Source organism: Palaemon carinicauda, chromosome 4 (assembly GCF_036898095.1).
Source record: "Palaemon carinicauda isolate YSFRI2023 chromosome 4, ASM3689809v2, whole genome shotgun sequence".
NCBI lineage: Eukaryota > Metazoa > Arthropoda > Malacostraca > Decapoda > Palaemonidae > Palaemon > Palaemon carinicauda.
In genome coordinates, this window is record NC_090728.1 from 72,339,158 (window position 1) to 72,362,140 (window position 22,983).

The 22,983-nt window shown below is 34.6% G+C and overlaps 1 protein-coding gene across 1 annotated transcript in view; it reads left to right on the forward strand.

Moving 5' to 3' along the window:
* The window catches only part of LOC137640009 (N-acetylglucosamine-6-phosphate deacetylase), a 175,482-nt gene that overhangs the window by 94,579 nt on the left and 57,920 nt on the right, over positions 1 to 22,983 (forward strand). The window contains exon 2 of the mRNA XM_068372360.1: positions 17,717 to 17,988. Coding sequence (XP_068228461.1) covers positions 17,760 to 17,988 — 229 coding nt within the window. The 5' untranslated portion in view covers positions 17,717 to 17,759. The remainder of the gene's footprint in view (positions 1 to 17,716; positions 17,989 to 22,983) is intronic.

Below are 22,983 nucleotides of genomic sequence, written 5' to 3' on the forward strand. Positions count from 1 at the left end.
ACAGTATATGTGTGTATATATATATATACAGTATATGTGTGTATATATATATATATATATATATATATATATATATATGTATGTATATATATATATATATATATATATATGTATACAGTATATGTGTGTATGTATATATATATATATATATATATATATATATATATATATATATTTATATAGTATATGTATATATATATATATATATATATATATATATATACATATATATATATATGTGTATATATATATATATATATATATATATATATATATATATATACATATATATATATATATGTGTATATATATATATATATATACATATATATATATATATATATATATATACATATATATATATATATATATATATATATATATATATATATATACAGGGTGTCCCAAAATAATGTATACACTCTTTGGATTGTTACAACTTGTTCAATTTATTGATATTAATGTGGAAAACAGATACATAGGAGAGAAACAATGCACATTTAAAGATTCTGAGAGTTCACAGTAAAAAAGTAAGGATACAAGGGGCAATTTAAGAATGTTAAAAAAAAGATCAGCTCACATAAAGTGTTCAAACTGGTTGCCGTTCTGCTCAATACACTTTTTGCATCATGAAAATATGGAACTACAAACTCTTAGTAGCATTTCTCTCGGTATCTGAGCACTTTTTCTTCAATTGTCTCTCTAAGTTCGTCATTTGTTTTAGGTGTTCTGCTGCGCACGCTTCAAAATGTGATGGATGCTCGACTTTGGGATACCTGTTTCACGTGACAGTTGACGAACCGATTTTCGTGGAGAATTCTGAACCTTAGCAATAACACCTTTTTCATTAGTTGGGCTTGTCGATGTTTTTTTTTTTTTTTTCCGTCCTGAATGTCCTTTTCTCATGCACTGGATGGTTCCATGATTCTCAAAGTTATCTACGATTCGTGAAATGGTGACGCCTGGTGGGGCTTCTCTGTGGAACTCACTCGTAAATCGTCTTTGCACTTCAGCTTTATTTTCACATTTCCAGAATGTTTTCAGAACAAATTTTTTTTGCTCGAACGTAAGCCCAGTATCTACTAGTCTTACTCGAAAATCAAATCTGAAACAGAAAAAAAGTTTATTAGCTATTCAAAGTCAAAGAATGTATACATTCTTTTGGGACACACTATATATACATATATATATATATATATATATATATATATATATATATATATATATATATATATATATATTATAGCCACGAAAGGAAAAATTAAAAGACTTGATTGGAGTTAGTACTTTCGTCTATTAGGGACATCAACAGACTCAATAATGAGAATACATTTACAAAGACATCGTATTTATACAGGAGAAGGGGATCCAACAGCTGTCAGTTTCTTAATAATTCCAGAAAGGTCATATTTTAGATAAAAGGATAATACTGGACTAACGGAAAACAGACCTGGGCTTAGATTCAAATTTCTAACTAAGATTTGTTGCAATTTTTTCTATTTTAGTGAATTCTTCCTCAATGTACTCTGGGCTACAAATTCTAAATGCCCTAAGGTACATGGAGGAAAAAACTGGATACTTTCTACTCTTAGGAGTAGAAATGTGCAAATGAAAAATTATTAGTAGGCTTTCTATATATGGAAAACTTTAAATTTATCTGTTTCTCTAACTATTAAAACGTCTAAAAATGGGATACGGTTATTTTCTTCATTTTCTGTAGTAAATTTTATAGATGGTACTAATGAATTAATGATGAGAATACATATACAAAGACATCATATTCATACAGGAGAAGGGGATCCAACAGCTGTCAGTTTCTTAATAATTCCAGAGAAGTCAGATTTTAGATAAAAGGATAATACTGGATTAACGGAAAACAGACCTGGGCTTAGATTCAAATTTCTAACTTTGGTACAGGAGATTAAGAAGGATTCAACAATATTCCTTTGGAAATAGTCATTTACATGTATTATTTTTTTTGCCTCTGACCATCCAATTCTGTGACTTGACTCTAACCAGTGGGAGGCCAAGGCATTATTAAGAGAACCCCTGGAGACGGCCACCTGATGCTGTTTTAATCTGACTGAGAGACCTTTGGATGTTTGGCCGATATAGAATAAGTTACACTCTGAACAAGGAATGCTATATATTACATTATTATCATTTCCAGAACTATTCTTAATCAACATATATATAGAGCCTAGCAATGCATAGGACAGAGAGATCCAGCCTGACCTCTGAAAGAGCCAATGTCTGCCAGTTCTCTCTCCGGCATCTATCCAGCCACTATGTATTTCCTCTCCAACGTGCATAGTGTTTCCTCTCGAATGTACCTAGTGCTTTCTCTTAAATGTGAAGAGATTTTGTTCAAACATTATAATTTCTGTGGTTTAAGTTGTAAGAAGTACCGTGTATATACGAGTACAGTGATATTGTAAAAATTAATTGGTTTTTGTGACTGGGGCTGTGAGATTTGGTTAAATGGTGAAGTGTATTTATTTTTGCTTAACCTTTCGGAACTGTTTGTGAGCCCTATTGATGTAAGAGTAACAGTTACGTATATGTAAGTATAATCATTGTTTATTTACTATAGTGTTAAAGTGTCAACTTTTTTCATAAATTGTCAAAATTAAACTTTTTCATAAATTAATTTCTAGTGAAACAAGTGATTGTACAATTTTTGGAAGTGTCATTCTGTCTTAGTCTAAGGTCTAGTTCAGATTTAGATTTCGAGTGATTTATTTTTGGTAATATTTTCGAGTTGCTATTTTTATAGAATATATTTATTTTTGTAAAGTGTGTATTATTTCGATCACCAATGATTATTTCAGTACTTTGCTCGTATCCCCTAACTAAGAACCGAAGTAACAGTTTGATTTAAGAATAGTTCCCGTGAAAAATATCTTAATCACCCAGTTCTGTAAGAGGACCGATTAAAATGTTGGCAGAAAATGGAAAGATCGAGAGGAAACGGATGGAGAATAATGTCAAGAATTTGAGGAAAAGATCGGCGAGATAAGAAAGTTTTCCCTTGAAAATCTAAAAACGAGCCAAGGAAAAAAGAAGAAAAGGTTTGATATGAAAAGTAAGGAGAGACAGTTTACAGTAGGACAACAGGTGTTGGTTTTCTTACCGATAAGGAGGTTCCCTCTCACCAACAAGATCCAAGGACCATTCCGAATTTTGATAAGATCAGTGGCCTGGCCTGCATTATTGAAATACCAGGAAGAAGGAAAAGTCAAAGGAAGGCCATGTTAACTTTGAAACTATATGCAACCACCAGATTTCAACAAGAAATTCCTTATCCAAGTGGATGAGTCGCACAATGGGTTTGGAGCCGTCCTATTCCAAGAAGGCAAGGAAGGAATTCTTCACCCCATCTGTTTCATGTCATTGAAGCTGAAGAAGCATCAACGAGCCTACTCGACAGTTGAAAAGGAACTGCTAGCACTAATCATAGCCTTAAGGAAGTTTGAAGTTTATGTAAATAGACCACAGAATGTAGAAATTACGGTTTACTCAGATCACAATCCTTTAACTTTTGTTATTGATTGAAGAATAATAATGAGAGGTTAACTAGATGATCATTATGTTTGCACCCATATTGTATTGATGTAAAACCTATATCTGGTAAAGAGAACGTGGTTGCAGATTATTTATCTCAGGCTGAATTGGTGGATTCAGGCCCAGAATGAATAATCTTTTTGGGGTGAGCTATCTGACGAAGCTGGTCTTCATGAGGATAGATATTTTATTCACATATTTTATTTGTATATTTGAGAAATGCATAGCCATCTCGTAAGGTGAGTTTCACTCATGTAGGATTAGGTAAATGTATGTAAATTACATGAGACTGTGTCGTCATTCATTTAGTTGTATTTTCATTCAGTTCCATATATGTAAATTCACGTTATTTTAAAGAATTACATTTTTATTTCACGTAGTTTAGTTACGAAGTTTTATGTAAACTTGTTAAAAGGTATGTTTGACACACACGAGGTATAATCGCTAAGGAGTTCGTCATGTTTCCACATGGTTGGAATATGCATGAAGTTTCTAGATTGAATATTATTCTTTTTTTTTTTTTAATGTTATGAGAGGAGGTGGGTGGAGTTAGCCGAGAGTGGTGCCTCGTTGGGTGACGAATAGTACCCTACTTCAAACTGCCAAGTTGGTAACCTGACATCGGTAAAGGCCGTCTGGACCATGCCTCCACGCTTTGAGGCTGAACTAGAAGTTTCTAGAGTGAATTAAGATGTTATAAATAGGGTCTAGCAATGCATAGGACAGAGAGATCCAGCCTGACCCTCTGAAAGAGTCAACCTCCGCCAGTCCTCTCTCCAGCATCTATCCAGCCATTACGTATATCCTCTCCAACGTGCATAGTGTTTCCTCTCAAACGTACGTAGTGTTTTCTCTCAAGTGTGAATAGTGTTTGTTCAAACATTGGAATCTATATGGTCATTAGTTGTTAGAAGTGCTGTGTATATGTGAGTACAGTGATATTGTAAAAATTAATTTGTTTTATGACCGGCCCTGTGAGATTTGGTTAAATGGTGAATTGTGTTTATTTTTGCCCAACCGTTCGGTAACCTTGTATGAGCCCTAAGGACGTAAGAATAACAGTTACGTATATGAAAGAGTATTCATTGTTTATTTATTATAGTGTTAAAGTGTCAACTCTTCATTAATTGACAAAATTAAACATTTTCATAAATTAATTTCTTAGTCTAAGGTCTAGTTCAGATTTAGATTTCGAGTGATTCATTATTGGTATTATTTTTTAATTGCTATTTCTATAGAATATATTTTTGTAAAGTGTGTATCATTTCGATCGCCAGTAATTATCCAGTACTTTGCTCGTATCCCCTAACTAAGAACCGAAGTAAGAGGTTTATTTAAGAATAGTTCCCATTAAAAGTAAAGTAATCGCCCAGTTTTGTTTTGAGAGTATTGTAAAGAGACCTTTAGATATTTAGTGTTCATATATAATATCGTCTGGAAGTTGCATATTATTCTCAGAGCTCAGAGGTATTTTTTTATGTATCAGATTATGTAATATAAAGCTGGTGAGTTTTGGAGCTTGGGAATTTACGTAATTTGCTACTTGTAATAATGTATGTATATATATATATATATATATATATATATATATATATATATGTATATATATATATATATATATATATATATATATATATATATATATATATATATATATATATATATTTATATATATACATATATATATGTATATATATATTTATATATATATATATATATATATATATATATATATATATACATATATATATATATATATATATATATATATATATATATATTTATATATATATATATATATATATATATATATATATATATATATATATATATTGTATAGACACAAATATGACATAGTATAAGTGTGAAAGATTTTCTGCAGTAATATTAAGGCCTCCATCCACTTTCAAGAATATACAGTCTTGGTAATTGAAGAATCATTGGAATTGACCCCACATTATTAGTGTGAATGTATAATCATCAGTCACTTGGTATAGCTTCAGCTGTGAATGTGAACAAAACGGCTGTACACATAGCTATTATTCTTTGGATGATACATAAGCAAGTAAAAGTATGAAAAAAAAACTGAAAGGACTGGGTGGTACAGAATAAGAATACGAAATTCACACATGGAAATTTTATAAGAGTTGATAGGCTATTCTGGCACCTGTCTATTTCAATCAATTTGAAGTAACTTATGGGTTTTATGTATCTGTTGTATTTATCATTTTCAACTTTTTATAAAGCAGAAAAGTATTACATAATTCAATTATTAATTCTCTCCAAAACTCTTGCGTGTCTCGGGTGCTCGCCATGTTAACAAACAAACAACTGAATTGTTTGTGCAATTATAACCAATAACACTATAACTTAAAATAATGTAACTACTATGACTAAGCTAGAAAAATCAAACTGTCGGATTATTATTATTTTTTTTTTATTTATCTTTTTTTTCTATCACAGTCTTTCAACTGAGTGGTATTTATAGTGTAGGGTTGCGGGTTGCTTCCTACCTCCTTAGAAGTCCATCACTTTCCTTATTATGTGTACCATTCCTAGGATCACACTCTTCTGCATGAGTCTTGGGGCTACTTCAGCCTCTAGTTTTTCTAGTTTCCTTTTCAGGGATCTTTGGATCGTGCCTAGTGTTCCTATGGTTATGGGTACAATTTCCACTGGCATATCCCATATCCTTCTTATTTCTATTTTTAAGTCTTGATACTTATCCATTTTTTCCTTCTCTTTCTCTTCACCTCTGGAGTTCTATGGTACTGCAACATCAATGAGTGATACTTTCTTCTTGATTTTGGCAATCAACGTCACATCTGCTCTATTTGCATGTATCACCCTATCTGTTCTAATACCATAGTCCCAGAGGATCTTTGCCTGTACTGCTTCTTACTGCAAGGTAGCTGATGTTTCTTTCACAGGCTCCAGTAGAGTCTTTTGCCACTGAATCATGCCTCTTTTTGTACTGGTTCTGTGCAAGGGCCGGACATTCGTGTGCTGTGTGGTTTATGGTTTAATTTTTCGTATTCCAATTCCAACATATGGGAGAGATGTTATTTCCGTTTTATCGTTCTTTGAACATACAGTATCTGGTTCTTAGAGCCTAAGCTTGTGCCACTGTTATCATTGCTTGTTTCCTTCTTGAGCTCTCCCTCAGTAGCCATTGCCACGTGTTATTGCTGGCTAGTTCTTTAGTCTGTCCCGTGTATTGTCCGTGCATTGGTTTGTTGTGCTACTCCTCTGTTCTGTCATTCTCCTGTCTCTGTATATTTCTGGGTCTTTGTCTACTTTTATCAATCCTTCTTCCCATGCACTCTTGAGCCACTCGTCTTCACTGGTTTTCAGATATTGCCCCAGTGCTCTATTCTCGATGTTGTTGCAGTCCTCTATACTTAGTAGTCCTCTCCCTCCTTCCTTTCGTGTTATGTATAGTCTGTCCGTATTTGGTCTTTGGCGTAGTGCTTTGTGTATTGTCATATGTTTCCTAGTTTTCTGGTCTATACTGCGGAGTTCTGCCTCTATCTACTCGACTATTCATGCACTGTATCTGATTACTGGCACTCCCCATGTTTGTGGCTTTTATCATATTTCCGGTGCTGAGTTTTGACTTGGTGTTTTATATCCCCTCCTTCCATTATTCCCAGGTATTTGTATCTTGTCTCATCTATGTATTTGATGTTGTTCCCATCGGGTAGCTTTATCCCTTCAGTCCCTGTTACTTTGCCCTATTGTATGTTGACTAAGGCACATTTTTCTATTCCAAACTCCATCCTGATGTCCCCAGGTACAATCCTTACAGTCTGGATCAAGGTATCTATTTCCTTGATGTTCTTACCATACAGCTTGATGTCGTCCATGAACATGAGATGGTTAATTCTGTTGCCTCTTTTTTTAAGTTGGTACCCAGCATACATCTTCTGCAGTAGTTTTGTCATGGGAATCATGGCTTCTACAAAGAGTAATGGGGACAATGAGTCGCCCTGGAAGATCTCTCTCCTGATATTAACCTCTGCTAGTCACCCTGGAAGATCCCTCTCCTGATATTAACCTCTGCCAGTCTTATTCCAGAGCTTGCAAGTATTGTATTCCAGTTGCGTATTGTATTTTTGAGAAAGCTGATGGTGTTTTCCTCTGCCCCATATATTTACTGGCAATCTGTTAGTCATGTTTGTGGTATCATGTCGAAGGCTTTCTTATAGTCAATCCATGCCGTGCTTAGGTTAGTTTTCCTTCTCCTACTGTTCTTCATTACCATTTTGTCTATCAGGAGCTGGTCTTTTGTGCCCCTACGCCTCCTTCTGCAGCCTTTCTGTTGGTGGGGGATGGTGTTTGTGTCCTTTAGGTAGTTGTATAGCCTTTCACTGATGATACTTGTTAGTAACTTCCACATTATTGGTAGGCAGGTGATAGGCTTGTAGTTACTGGCTATATTTCCCATTACTCTTGTCTTTTTGTACTAAGGATATTCTTCCTGTGGTCATCCATTTGGGTGCATGGTGTTTTGAGATACAATGCTGGAGTTCTTCTGCTATTCGTGGGTATAGGTCCTTGATGTTTTTGAGCCAGTATCCATGGACTTCATCGTGACCTGAGGCTTTCCAGTTTGGCATTTTCTTTAGTTGGTGTCTAACTTTGTCTTTCGTGATCTCGCTTAATCTTTGTTTTATTCCCCCTGTTTCTTCTTTCTTGACTTCCTGGTGCCATGTTGCATGTTTGTTCTGTGATACTGGATGTTCCATATGTTTTCCCCGAGTCTCTTGCATGGTTCGGCTTTAGGGATTTCTTGGTGGTTGTCTTCCCCTCTTAGTTTTCTGTATAGTCTTTTCTGGCTGGTTCCGAATAGTTTGTTCTGTTAAAGTAGTTGAGCCACAAGAGTGTGGACGTGTTTTGCGCGGAGCTCCGTTCAATACTCGCCCTGAGTCCTGTTTAAGCTTTTTGTTTCTCGCTTATAATATTATTGAAAAGATATTAGTTAACCTTATGGAGAAACCTAAGTGATAAGAAACAGTACACTATGTCTATCCCTAACTATTTCTGCCTCATATGTAAAACCACTGATGGACTCCGGAAAAAATGGAAAGGATGTGAATGCAATAGATTCTACCATAAGAAATGTGTGTATATAGTGACAGGCATCACTGATAATGAGCAGCGGAACCTAGATTGGTTATGCCCACTCTGTGTAGGTGAAGCCAGACAAGCCAATTTATATATATAAAAATTAAAGGAAGATGTGAATATGAGAGAACAAGACGCGAAAATTGCTGACTTGGAAAACAAACTTACGGACCTTAGTGCACACACAGCAAATTCCACCCCGACTACTGGCCTCACTGAGAAAGTTGTTATTCTTGCAACACTTCAAACATTGATGGACCCAAAACTGGAGAAAACGGCATATGCTGACAAAGTTAAGGAAAAATATCTGTTGGTAATTAAATCAACAAATACAACAACTAAAACTACTGAAAAAAACGCTAGGTTGAACAGGCACTTAAAGACATTCCTATACTTAACACGAGGTCAACTACAAATGGAAATGTTGTTGTAAACTTTGCAAACAAAACGATGAGAGAAGAGGCTGCAAAAAAAATTCAGACATTGGTTACTGACACTGAAAAGAAAAATATCGGAAAACTAAAACCAAAAATAATGATATGCAATGTGCACATCACCAAATCCAAAATATAGAAGAGGAGATAAGTGTAGTCCTGAACAAGAATGCATCAGGTGGGACCACCCACGATGTGCTGGAATGTGAACATGAAGTTTGGAGGGCTATTCATGATAATGGGGACAACGTTTCGTCACGATGGGGTACTTATACCATATATGATAGGGACCATGTGATCACCTGCTACCACTGTCAGAGGTATTGACATCTTGAAAACGATTGCAAGTCTAAGAATGATGATATAAAGTCTGCGGGAAATGGTCAGGAAAACATTCTAGAGAGTGCAAAGCTTATGACTTGGAATTGAAAAGACTAGCAGAAAATACTGATCATGGCTACTAATGACGTCATAAACTGTAGCTATGTAAATATACAATCCATAGGTAAAAAGACTATTCAAATTCGAGAATTGATAAACGAGAAAGATTTGGACTTACTAGCATTATATGAAACATGGTTAAATAGCTGGGGCAAGGCAAAGATCACTGAAATGACACCCCCACACACACCTTTTTTCACATACCAAGAGAAAGTAGGTCTGGTGGGGATGTCGGACTCTTTATTAATAAAAGTTACTCAAATCTCAAAATGTTATAAAGAACTAGTGTAACAAGCTTTGAATATATAGAAATAAAATTTATGCAAATAACCAGAAAAATATCCCTTGTAACAGTCTACAAACCTCCAAGGACAAATACTTCTATCTTTTTTGAAGAATTCAGTGCTCTCATTATCACGGAGAAAAACTTTTAGTTATTTGTGAAGACTTCAATTTTTGAATGGATGACGCATCAAATCCTGATGCTTTGGCATTTAGTGAGTTATTAGAATCATATCGACTAGTGAATAATGTCGACTGTACAACTACTTTAACTGAGCATACGTTGGACCTAGTTTTAAGTGATGACATGAATAATATTGTATCTGATATGTGTTAAAGAGAAATGTATTATCTCCCCAGTGCACAAATTATTACATTTAGTCTACCTCTACAAAATTATGCTATAGTTAAGAAAATAAACTTTAAACATAAATAAAAAAAATATTCGTACCGTATTTATTGAAGAAGTTACAAAGAAAATAAATAATGCTATCAACATTCCCTCTGATCATGATAACCAACGTATATTGGGAGCTAAGTGTGTCAACTGTCTTACGACCACTTATAATAAAGTGAGTAAAAGTGAATATGATACCATGTGCCCACCGATGTAAAAGACTATAACTGTTAAAGACCAATCTCCTTGGTTTGATGGAGAGACTTTAGTGAAAAATAGGGAAAAAAGACGTAAGTGGAATAGGTTAAAAACTGAAAGTACATGGGTTGAATACAAGACTGCTATATGTCAATATAACTACCTACTAAGAAGGAAAAAAAGTGAATACTATAAGAGAAAGATCCTCGAAGCAGCAACAGCCATAAATAAGTTATATCGTCTCCTAAATGGTATAATAGGAAATGTAAAAGAAAAGAAGCTACCTGATGGATACAGAGACCAGGAACTAGGAAATAATTTTCTAGTATTCTTTAAAAACAAAATTGAAAATATAACCAGGTCATTTGTAAATACTGAACATCAGATTAATGATACACCCGGCACACAGGCAAAATTAATAAGATTTAACAATATAACACAAGATAACCTCACCAGGATTATTAAGAGAGCAAAAAAAAATCTGCGATCTATCCTATGCCAATATCTGAAGTAATTGGAATGAGAAACTTTTCTTGTCTAGTCGAAATAATGATGAAAATAGCAAATGCAAGCAATGATGAATGTAAGTTTCCCAAATTTGAGAAAATGGCTAGTCACACCAGTTCTGAAAAATGCTCTGGACTACAAGAAATTAAGCTCATATAGGCCTATTTCGAAACTATCCTTTGTTCAAAAGTGCTAGAATAAGTAATTCTTGAACAACTAGTCAGTCACTTAGAAGTAATAGAAGCTTTGCCTGACAACCAATGTGCTTACAGAAAACAATACTCTTCAGAGACAGCCATCTGCTCTGTTTGTAAATGATGGATGAAAATAAATGTGATATTTTAATATTACTCGATCTCATTGCTGCATTTAATACTGTTGTGCATGAGCTGCTACTAAATGATCTAGGTATCCCACTAAGAGAAAGGATCACCCCTATACTAATTGATTTACACTGCTGCCGATTAAAGCAAGAATAGAATTTAAAGCATGTACAATAACCCACAAAGTTATCAGAACCAGTCGTCCAAAATACTAAAGAGAATTGCTACATATTGTGCAGCCAACACATCGTGTCGACACAAGAATAGTTACAGATGGTTTCAAACTATTGGAACCTAGATATATGCCTACTATAGGCTCCAGAACCTTTAAATATATGGCCCAAAGATTATGATAAGCTCTCACGAGATATCCAAATGACTGAAGACATCAAGGCTTTCAAGAGGAAACTGAAGACTTTCTTATTTCATCAGTCGTATAACAGTGTCGATTTAACAGTAATGAACAATACGTGATATAAAACGTTAAATACTCAGAATAAACAAGGTAAAACGACAGTGGAGTTCCTGTAGAGAGTGGGGTTCCCCTGCTGTATGGGACTGAAAAAGCAGCCGTCAAAATAATTAAGTAAGCAAGGTATCCCTTATTCCTGTTAATGTACCGTTGGATCTTATATGCTTTGTCTATAAGCCTCTGTTTTACATCTTCTATTGTGTTGTTTAGTCCCCTCTCTTTTATTTTGTATTTTTCGTTGAGTTCTTTCCTTGTTTTCTTGCTTCTTAGCCTTTTTTCTGCCATCGCTTTCAGTTTACTCAAATCAGATCTCATCACCATGATATGCTTTTCCAGGCCCTTTACCAAGGAGGTTGTGGTTTTGGTTTCTGTTGTGTTGGTGGTGTTGGTGTTCGTATCCCCATAAGTTCTGCTACTGATCTTGCTCCTGCATATGCCAAGTTATTTTTTTTTTTCTGTGATACTGGTGGTGTGTATCATTCCCATTATTTCATTGACCTCACTTGTTTTCTCTCATAATTTTTTGGTGTTGTAGGCTTTCATGGAGGGATCTTTGTTCTCTCTATATCTGGCTCCATCCATTGTCTAATCTTGTCTACCCATTCCGTCCTCTCTGTTACTTCGTTAGTGTTTCTTTGTGTGCCGTTGTTTGATACCTCATCATTCCTGTCGTCTTCTGTGGCATCGTCTCAGGTTGTCTTCTTGTATTTCGTTATCGTTTGTCATTTCCCTTTCCAGTTCCTCTCTTTCTGTTGGGGAGAGCAAGTTCTTTTTCTTTATGTTCTTTACTTGGTCTGCCAGCTTCTGCTCTGTGTTGAGGGGTGTTATTCCTCTCATTCCAGATGTTGACCAACCTTCTTCTATATCCTCTCTCCATCGGGTTGCTTTTGCTGTAGCATCTCCATATTTCCTTATTTTCTTCTCTTGTCCATTTCTTCCTCTGGTTTTCTTCTGTAGCTCCTGTCTCTAGCTGTTGGTTTCTGTTATTTTGGTGGTCAGTTGCTGGAGGACGACCTCCAGGTACCTTACCATCTTCCCCTTCAGTTGGGTTGAATACCTGGCTGCCAGACAAAGCACCATCAAACGTGTTTTGCAAAAGTAAATCTATAGATAAGAATCACAATCAGTCTTTTAGTTTTGTTATGGTTCAACTCATCTCCCATAATTTGTACCATGCACTAGTTTTAGCTAGATCTCTGTTAAGAGATTCAGGAACCATAGATCTACATCCCAGAGATTGAATTGATATCAAGAGAGCAGTATCTTCTGCATATGCAACAAGTTTGTTTTTAAGCTAAACTCCACATTATTCATATAAAGTATGAAAAGAAATGGACTGAGAACTTTATTGTGAGGAACCCCAGATATTAGATTCCTACAGTCATTATGGGTCCCATCAACAATTACTCTTATGATAAAGGAGTTTTGAAAATAGGGTGGTAATCATCAGTTGTATTTTCAAACAGTAATTGAACTTTACCTAAGCAGTATATTGTAACCAATAATGATTGTAGCATGGTGAGTTCTCAGTCATGGTTTTACTGTTTAGCCCTATGAGCTCTATTGGATGTATTTTACATATAGTTACTACCAATTTTTTAGTTTATTTACAAGTATGAAAATGTTTGAAAATATGTCCAATTATATATCAGTTGAAATTAAATCTATTTATCTATACAATAAAAAAGTATCCCATCTTCCCATGTCCAAAAAAAGTGTCGAGCCTCAGTTCCAATTTTTTTAGAGAGGGTTTGGAACTCAAAGGGTTAAGCCATTTATGTGTTCTTTTGGCTAAAAGGCCAATCCTAGACTTGCATATCTTGCCACAAGCTAGGGACATAGAGGTGAGGATTTGGGGTCATAGTGACATCTTGTCAGGCGTGTTGTTAACACTTAATTCTTCAGAGTAAGTGTGACCGGTCATGGTGTTTTTACCTCTTCTTATGGCTGCCATATTATCAGTGGCTATTATATCAATGTCTTTAAAATTTGTTTTGGAAGCTGTTTGTCAGGAATATGAATCTCATGACCAAGCCAACATAGTTGGCATTTTGTGATAATTGCTTTTATTCTTGTGCATCCTGTTCATTCAGAATCAAGGTATGGAGTTGGATATTTCCAGGTGAGGATCATAATTTTTGCAAGCAGGAAATATGAGAATGTTTCCGTATACTTCACATAGCATCAATACAGAGTCCAGGTCTCGGCACCAGAGATGAGAGTTGAGATACACTGCTTTAAGTACTTGGACTTTGGAGATCAGTGTCAATCGTTTTTTTTTCTGGAAAATCTTTTTTTTTCAGCCTGCCAAAAGCTTGTGAAACCTTGTTTATTTTCTCCAGCACTTTATTATCAATCTCAGTGGTGGATAAAACAAAGCAATCATTGTAATTTGAAAGAAAATTACAACTTCCACAGTTATTGATAAGTAATAGTGAACAGGGAAAATTTTGTTTCAATTTGCTTTGCTGTACTATGACTTTTGACTTCCATATTGGTATGAAAAGAGCTGAAATATTTTGATAAATTAGCTAGGAACTCTGTATTATGTACGTATCTTCCATAGAGCCCACAAGGCTCCATGTCAAAGGCATTGTTATGGCCAATAAAGATGTAAATATGTATTCAGTTCTCGACATTTCTCCCATATCTGAACCCATGGATTCACACACACACACACACACACACACATATATATATATATATATATATATATATATATACTGTATGTATATATATATATATATATTTATATATATAATATATATACAAACACACACATATATATATATATATACAGTATATATATATATATATATATATATATATATATATATATATATATATATATATATATATCTTTAGTTAAATGCAAGGGCATAAGTCTAGCAGGTGTTTTACCGGTTGCAAGAGACGGAAAATGCCTCCGCTATTTTTCAAGTTACTTCTTATAAATAGGAAGTATTTTGGAGTTTTCTATATTTGTTCTCCCCTCCATAGGGATCATGATCTTGTGCTGCTGATTTTTGGGAAGGGACCCACAGTGCTTGAAATGTTCATTTTAAATCATAACATCGTGCAATTCTGAAAGTTTTTGGGTCCTGGGTTAGGGCTGAAATAGGTAGGGTAGAGTATCAATAACAAAGTTGTCAGTCGCGTTTTGATGATTCAGTGTAGCATTGAAATGTTCAGCTCAGCAGTTTAAAATCTCGGTACATTCTTGAAGAACTTATATGCCTTAAAGTAGTAGTTTTTTTTTTTTTTTTTTTTTTTTTTTTTTTTTTTTTTTGTCGATGCATTTGATGTCATTAGAAAAGGCTTGCGTGTCATTATGGTCAGGAAAGGCTAGAATTTACTTAATCCTTTGAACCTAGCATTAATTCTTTAATAATATTGTAGAATGGCCCCTTATTTAATAAACTTTCACTATGTTAGCTACTTCATACATCTAACTTCCACACAGAATCTGTAAGTTGAACCCTCCCCCAAAACACAATGTACTTAGCACCTTTTTCACACAAACTCGAGCTTCATATATATCAAGATTGCATTTTCATCACCACTTCCACTCCATCCATCTAGCACTTTTTAGGTCGTCCTGTCTTTCCTCTAAACACCTAAGAACTATATGGTTTTTACAAGCTTATAATTTTCTTCATTTTACATGAACAAGCCAAATGACCAGTCCTTTCACTTGATTTAACTATTTATTTTTAAGTTTACATATCTAAATTTTTTACCTTTCCAGTTTTTCTTAAGTATATGCATATACCTCACACACGAAAAGAGATGATGTTCTTGACAACTTCAACTTTAATTCCTTCTTTGCATTCAACTACAAACTCCATTCCATTGAGGAAAATTAGCTACTTCATACATTACACGCTAGTTCTCATAGACTCCCTATCTTACCATAATCTTTTGCACACACCCTTTACCTTCCTTGCTTCACCTGCACTGTAACATTCATCCTCTCTCATCATACTATTATCTCGTATAGCGTACTATGCCCTAGGTCCCTGTATGTATCAAAATCCCCCAAGCTTTTAATGTCCGTGTTAATAATTATTTTCCCCTCAATTTTATGAAATTTATTTTTAACTTTATCATATTGTAAATATTTTTTAAACACTGCTCTTAGTAGTTTCTCTTCATTATCCCCAATTATTATTTTATCATATGCAAGTATCAACCATTTAACACCCAATTCACAACCAAATTTTCATCTACATCTACTAGCCTTTCTCTGAATTTTTGCTTCATTCCATCCGAAAGAGTACTGAACACCATTATCTCAAACGCATTACTACGTCAAACCACTCGCGTTGCCATCTACGCCTACATGCCCAGAGTCATATCTCTATTGACTCTGTACATGCCCTAACACACGCTTGTTTACGATAGACAAATATAATGACTGAACAATTTACTTTTTATACCATACTTCCTCTACATTTCTTTTCCATCAAAAATTCCATTATATGGTTTTGTTGTCAAGCTTCTTGCCTAACTGTTTCATAACGAGCACTATCAACACACCCTCTTCATTGTTAAACCTTTTACAAATTTATATCTACAAACACGGTTATGACTAGATTATTGTAAATGGGTAAACTTTTATGTGCATAAAAGTATATCAGAAGTTTTCATGATCTTACTGAGTAGCTTTTTTTATTTATTGCAGGCTTTACACTTTGGTCCGTAGAAAATTGTTCTCATCATTATTATTTTAGGAATATTATGCATTACAATACTGTTATTTACTGGTCTATTGTCAATCACGGGCTTTTAACAATTTTCTTTACATCCAGTTGTAATTCCGAACATATTGGTGACAAGATTGTGTATGTCAATGGGTTTTACTTTCATGACAGGATTGTAAAGTATTATCGTGTTGCCTTGAAACAACCTTCGAAGTTCTTTTTTTTTTTTCTTTTTTTTTTTTTTTTTGATCGCATAACTTTAATCTTTTGATTTCGATTTTCTAATTACCTCCGCCAGCCAATTTGGAAGGAGGTTATGTTTTTGCCCCTGTTTGTGTGTTTGTAATTTGTGTGTATGTTTGTTTGTGAACAGCTCCCTGGCCACAATTTTAATCGTAGAATAATGAAACTTGCAGGATTTACTGTTTTGTAAAAAGTTGGAAATGATTAAATTTTGGAAGGTCAAGGCCGTCACTGTCAAGCAAAATGTCCAATTCACGTAATCACCCATAAGTTTGGACATCTTTATCACAGAGACTTCAAACTTGATTCATTTTTGAGTGTATGAAAATCCACGACAATTAATACATGTTGAGGTCAAAGGTCAAGGTCGAGAAAAAAAGTTGCCTGGCCCGGAGGTCTGCACTCTACTGTGTAGCTCTCTAGTTCCCTTTAAAAAGGTTTTGGACTCGATTGTTAATGCCTCTAATATATGAGGGGAAAATACAATGTTTTTTATTGATATTCCTTTTTATCTGTGTAAAACAATGAAGATCTATCATTCTATGATCCTATTTTGTAATAGAACTAGATGCTGGCTGCAAATATCTGTGTACCTTATCGTGCTCATTATTTTCGTCATGCATCTTGCATTACGTCTCCGGATCTACGCTGTACAGTATTTCGTTAGTTTTCTGGTTTTAATCGAACTTGTATATCTGCCCTTGATGGTTCGATCTTTTTATGTATTGCTTTCGTACCTTTTCTCAAGTTTCCTATCAAATATTGTTTAAGAATTGGTACATTTGCAAAGAGATGGTTGACTAGTCTTTAGTTTTCCGGATGACATAATTATCAATAATAAAATTCATGTTGTAGACCCTAAATTAATTTATATCTTTGATATTTCCCTTATAAATTAGTCCTTTTTAAAAGAATTAAACAATGATTTTGATAGTGGAATTTGCAAGTATTGCCGATTTTTTCTTTAGTTTCATTAAAATGTTTACTTCTAATGTGACCGATTTTTTTTCTATCAAATTACGAAGATCGAAACGGAAAGTCAGAAAATCTAAGTAAAAGAATCTCAAGATGCCGTCCATGGTACCCACTGGAAGGAAGGATGCTGGCAAGACATTCCAGTTCATCAACTGCAGACTTATCAGGGGAGGGAAGATCGTCAAGGACGACCTTTGGGTCCGTGATGCGAAAATCATCAACCCCGAACCTGTTTTCTTCGACGAGAAAATCAGAGCCAACGTCGTCATTGACTGCAACGACGCCCTTATCTGCCCAGGTTTCATTGATGTTCAAATTAATGGTAAGTCTCTCTCTCTCTCTCTCTCTCTCTCTCTCTCTCTCTCTCTCCTGATCGAGATGGCTCTCTCTCTCTCTCTCTCTCTCTCTCTCTCTCTCTCTCCTGATCGAGATGGCTCTCTCTCTCTCTCTCTCTCTCTCTCTCTCTCTCTCTCCTGATCGAGATGTATTTTGGACAAGAAAAAGGCAAATTATGTTCATGTAAATTAGTAAGTAGGACAATAAAAAAGGGGCGAAGAATGAAGCAGTACGCGACCGGTTGCTTATGCAATTGTATAAAAGATTGTGGTAAAGTGACGTAAGTGGGACGGGATGGCTGAACCAGTAAGGTAAGTTTTCAGAATAATTATGAGACCAGTACTTTCGCTTTACAAGTGAAAGGTGATGAACTGTAGTGCAAGAATTATAGTAGCATATCTTTACTAAAATTTAGTTTACTTAGTATAATAGGGAAATAAGGAGTAGGGTTAATTTTGATTGAAATAGTAGGAAATATAAGAGTAGGATGGATAGGGGAATAATAGTGTAGGGTTAGATGAGGAAAACTATATACAGTATATATGGATCAAGTGTTTATGTAACACTTGCATGACCAGTTTTAGAGTGAGGTGTAAAACTCATTATGGTGTCCATGTTGGTATCCTGTAAATTTCTCGAAATCCTCAAAAACAAATTGTTCGGAAAATTATTTCTCTATATATCAATTGATCGAAAGGAAATATCTCGAAATCTGGTACTGTACTTCAGAAAGAGTTGTTTGAGTGTAATAAACTTAATGATCACTAATGAATGTCAATTTCCTTTTTTCGTAACCATTGAATAATTCATAGGGGTCCTTTTTCTTGTTCATTGAAAACTCACTATATTTTTATAAACCTTAGTATCTAATTTTGTTCTAGTAACCCAATAACCCTTGAACCCTCAAGAAGAATTAAAACGAGAACAAAACATAACGAATTGCAAAGTGAACAATATTTGGGAGGTGTGCGAACATATTGAGGGGAGAGAAAATACTGACGTGTGCACCACGATCACAGACACTTGTATCAAACTATAAAAAAACGGCCTAGTAAAATGTTTAAGAAGTGTCGCATACATTTTTTCTTACTAATATACGTATTGTAGATTTAAAGTGATTTATCTTTTATTTTACTCTATATACTTTTTAGTCCGTATAACTTAAGGAGATCAAGTTAATCAAATACCGCCTTTGGTTTGATTGGCCCATACACTGTTCTTTAAGACTGTTCTATAATTAACCGTTAATTTCCGAGCAATTTGCTTTGTAATCAACTGATTGATTAAGAAATTAAATTTTTTTTCGAGCTCTTGGTTTCCAATGAATTTACTTAGAGAAATTGACTTAGATTCATACATGGCCTTAGATGTGAAAGATGCATGCTGTAGAAAGCAATTTGATGAGAAGGCGTCGGTTCTTATGTAAGAGTAACTAATTGTAAACAAATGTGTGTCGTATTAAATCCGAGTGTTTGGTGTTTTCAATGTTGGAGCAGGTCATCGCATACCAAGAAAATAGATCCAATGTTCAACGAAGCATGCATAGTCATCACAGGGACACTACGTCCCACTCCCACCAACACCCTCTGCAAACTTGCTGTTATCGTCCCCCCCCCCCCCAGAAATTAGGAGGTACACAACAACAAAATTTGAAGGAAGAAAATTGCAAACAAATCTTGGTACTCAAGACACCCACTACAATTTCACGCCAGTTACAAGTAGACTTAATTTAAGTCAGGTAAGAGCTTTTTGCCATAGTGGAGGGATTACTAGCCCATATACCAGCTCAGAATGCTTGAATGGACCAATGGAGGGACTCTGATAGGAGACTACACACCCTCAACAACGCAGTGCAGGACCTCACTGAACAAATTGCTGATGGGGCACTACTTCCCAGACGTGATTGGTTTGCCCCCAACAGAGCTAGAGCTGGAGTGGTCCAATGGGCCCTTAAAACTGACCAGTCCTGTGGATGTGATGATAATACCCAGACCATCCATCATATTCTATGATCATGTGTACTATCTCATAATTTGGACAGCTGTGGCTTAGTTTTAGTGTCAATGAAAGAACGATTCAATGGTTGGCTGTTTGGCGGGATAATCTGTGAATGAATGTTGGTTTTACCATTTTACGGCCTTTTGACGTACACTGTTTTGCTGTAACATTTAGGGTTGCAGCCTGGCTTATAATGATAACGTGTGTATCAGCAGCTTATTAAACATCGTGAAAGAAACAATATCTTACTAGAAAATCAGGCCGCAAATAGAAAATAATTTTTTTGATACAGTTTTGTTCTCTGTAATAGCTAACTACTTGAAGTAAATAGTAGATGATCAATATGCACTGTTAATACTACTGGTCCTACGTTTTGTGTTTTATACAGCAGTAGGCTACTGGAGTCAGCTTAATCTTCAACCCCATCGGTTGAATCATAAAGTAGGCTCCATTATTAGAACTTTTTAAGAGAACAAATCGGAAATAATAAACAGGCATTAAAAAAATCATTCTAAAAGCATTATTACGAGGCAGTCTTAGGACTGACACTAAGTATATGCTTTTGCATCATCAGGAATTATAAAAAAATAAAAGGAAGTGTGATTTTTTTTAAGTGCGGTAATCTGAATAAGAAATAAAATGCAGGATTTTAAGAGCGTTATGAAACGAAAAGAAAAAAAGATTGAACCACAATGAAGGCAAATAGAATGCACAACAATAAGGTAAAGGAAAAAAATTACATATGAAAACTTGATACAGTAATGTAACAACGAAAAGGAACGATGCAGAAGTCTACCTTTTGGAGACCAGTTGGGACTGAGGTAATTATGACATACCAGTATTTAAATGTAATAAAAAAAAAGATATCCCTGAGGAAATATTCCTTTATAAGGAAATGTGCATCCTTTATCCTTGTATAACTATGTAACCACAAGCATAGCCTACTGAATGTATCTGTAATGTACCACACAACGCATTAGTTATATAATGAGCTTAATTGTCTACCCGTTATAACAAGATTTTAATATGAAATATGTTTTTGCCGTACAGAAATGTAAACTGACAAAAATGTCATAGCGAAAGCACAAATACACTACATTTTAAATACAGGGCCCTCGTACATTTCAATAACTTTGGGAAGCGTGATGAGATGAAAATTAAAAAGCAGAAAAAAATATACATTTGAGGAGTGTTATGTGACGCTGGATAGGGTAGCAGAGAAAAAGTTACAAGCATGTAGTGGAAATAAAAGTACGAGGGTGAAAAATATTTGAGAGAACATTGATCTTCAGGGAAATAACTTCCTAGATTCAGGATAATGAGTTGATACATTTAGATTTAAAAGATACAAGAGGAGAGATGATGGCTTCAAATAATTCCTTCTTGGGTCGATAAAGTGATTTTTTTCCCCAGATACTGTATGTTGGCTATAGAAGATAGACAGAGCTGAATGAAGCACAAGTTAATGCAGTTAGTGTAAGGTTGAGAATGGTAGTGTGGAGTATTGGAGTTAAGCAAGTGAATAACTGTAGGAATTGTAGGGTCAATACATTATTCATTATCTGAGAGAATGTGAGGATGGGAGGATGTTGATTGAGAAAATAATGCCGATGGCGAAAGGATTGTTTATGGAAATACTGTTTAGAATGAGAAAAAGAAGAATGTGCGCAAATCTAGTGGTTGATGGGAAAGTAATGTAAGAAGTTTGAAAGTAAAGGAAATAGCCTGTAGCAGGCACACACCTACCCTAGAAAAGGATGTAACTAAAATCGAAAGATCGGCAACATGGAGGATATTAAGGCTTATAGAAGGTAATTACTGAGATAAATTAAAGGTTATCTAATGTAAGCAAAGCCTGTGTAATAGCACTCGGGTAGACAAGAAAGGTACGGACTTACTGTATGAATTGATATGCGCCTCTTTGTTATTTTTTTCTGGCTGTTTAATCATTTTTATATGTAGTGAATCAAGATGTCAGAGAAAAGAAGCTAGACGTTTGGTCTACTTTGTGTGATACAAAAGGACACGTGAATAGTGAGAAGTGGTGGATGTCAGCAGATAATATTTTAGCCTGATGATTGGGAATAGAGATGGTAAACTGCACAACCTACTGAAAGAGTATGAAAGGGTTTACAAGAAAGAAACTTTTAATTGAATGTTAGCAAATGTAATTTATGATGGTGAATAAAGGCTAAGATGTAGGCATGAGTTTTGAAATTGATCATGAAAGAATGGAGGACGTCTATTTCTATGGGTAACTGGGAGTAGATATAATGGGTTATGGCAAACAGAGAAAAGGTATTTGAAAAAATAGGTGAAATGGAAGTCAGGGTGGAAATGTATAAATGATTTTTGGCGCCGACTTATTTTATGGAAGTAAAGTGTCGATACTGACTGCAAATTAAAGAAAAAGATTGAAGCTATTTATATGAACTATTTGAATAGTATATGTGGTGCAAAGACTTGAAGGGCTAATAATTGTGGAGATAACGTACAAGGATAAAATGGTTAGCATAAATGAAAAAAAAAAAAAAACGGAACCAGTGTGCTTATAAATGATTTAAACACAAGAAAGGAATATTGTACAATAGATTAAAATAATTCGAAAGTGCCAAAGAGGAAGTGAATAGATGTCATGGAACGGGTTTTGGAAAAGAAGGGTACGGATACCTGTAATACCTATGCACGTTCATGTAATGTCCATTTACAAAACTTCCCGTGTAACTTCATGAAAAAAAATAATCTTGTCGATGGATTTTTTTTTTTTTTTTTTTTTTTTTTTTTTTGCACCAAGTTCAGCGACCATTCAGCTGTTATACTTTAGAGTAAATGTAATATTAACTTGTTTCCTTCTTTTTATCAGAGAAAATGCTTTATATATATATATATATATATATATATATATATATATATATATATATATATATACAGTATAATGTGGTGAAATCATTTTTAAGTGTATATTTAAGTCTTTATATAATGT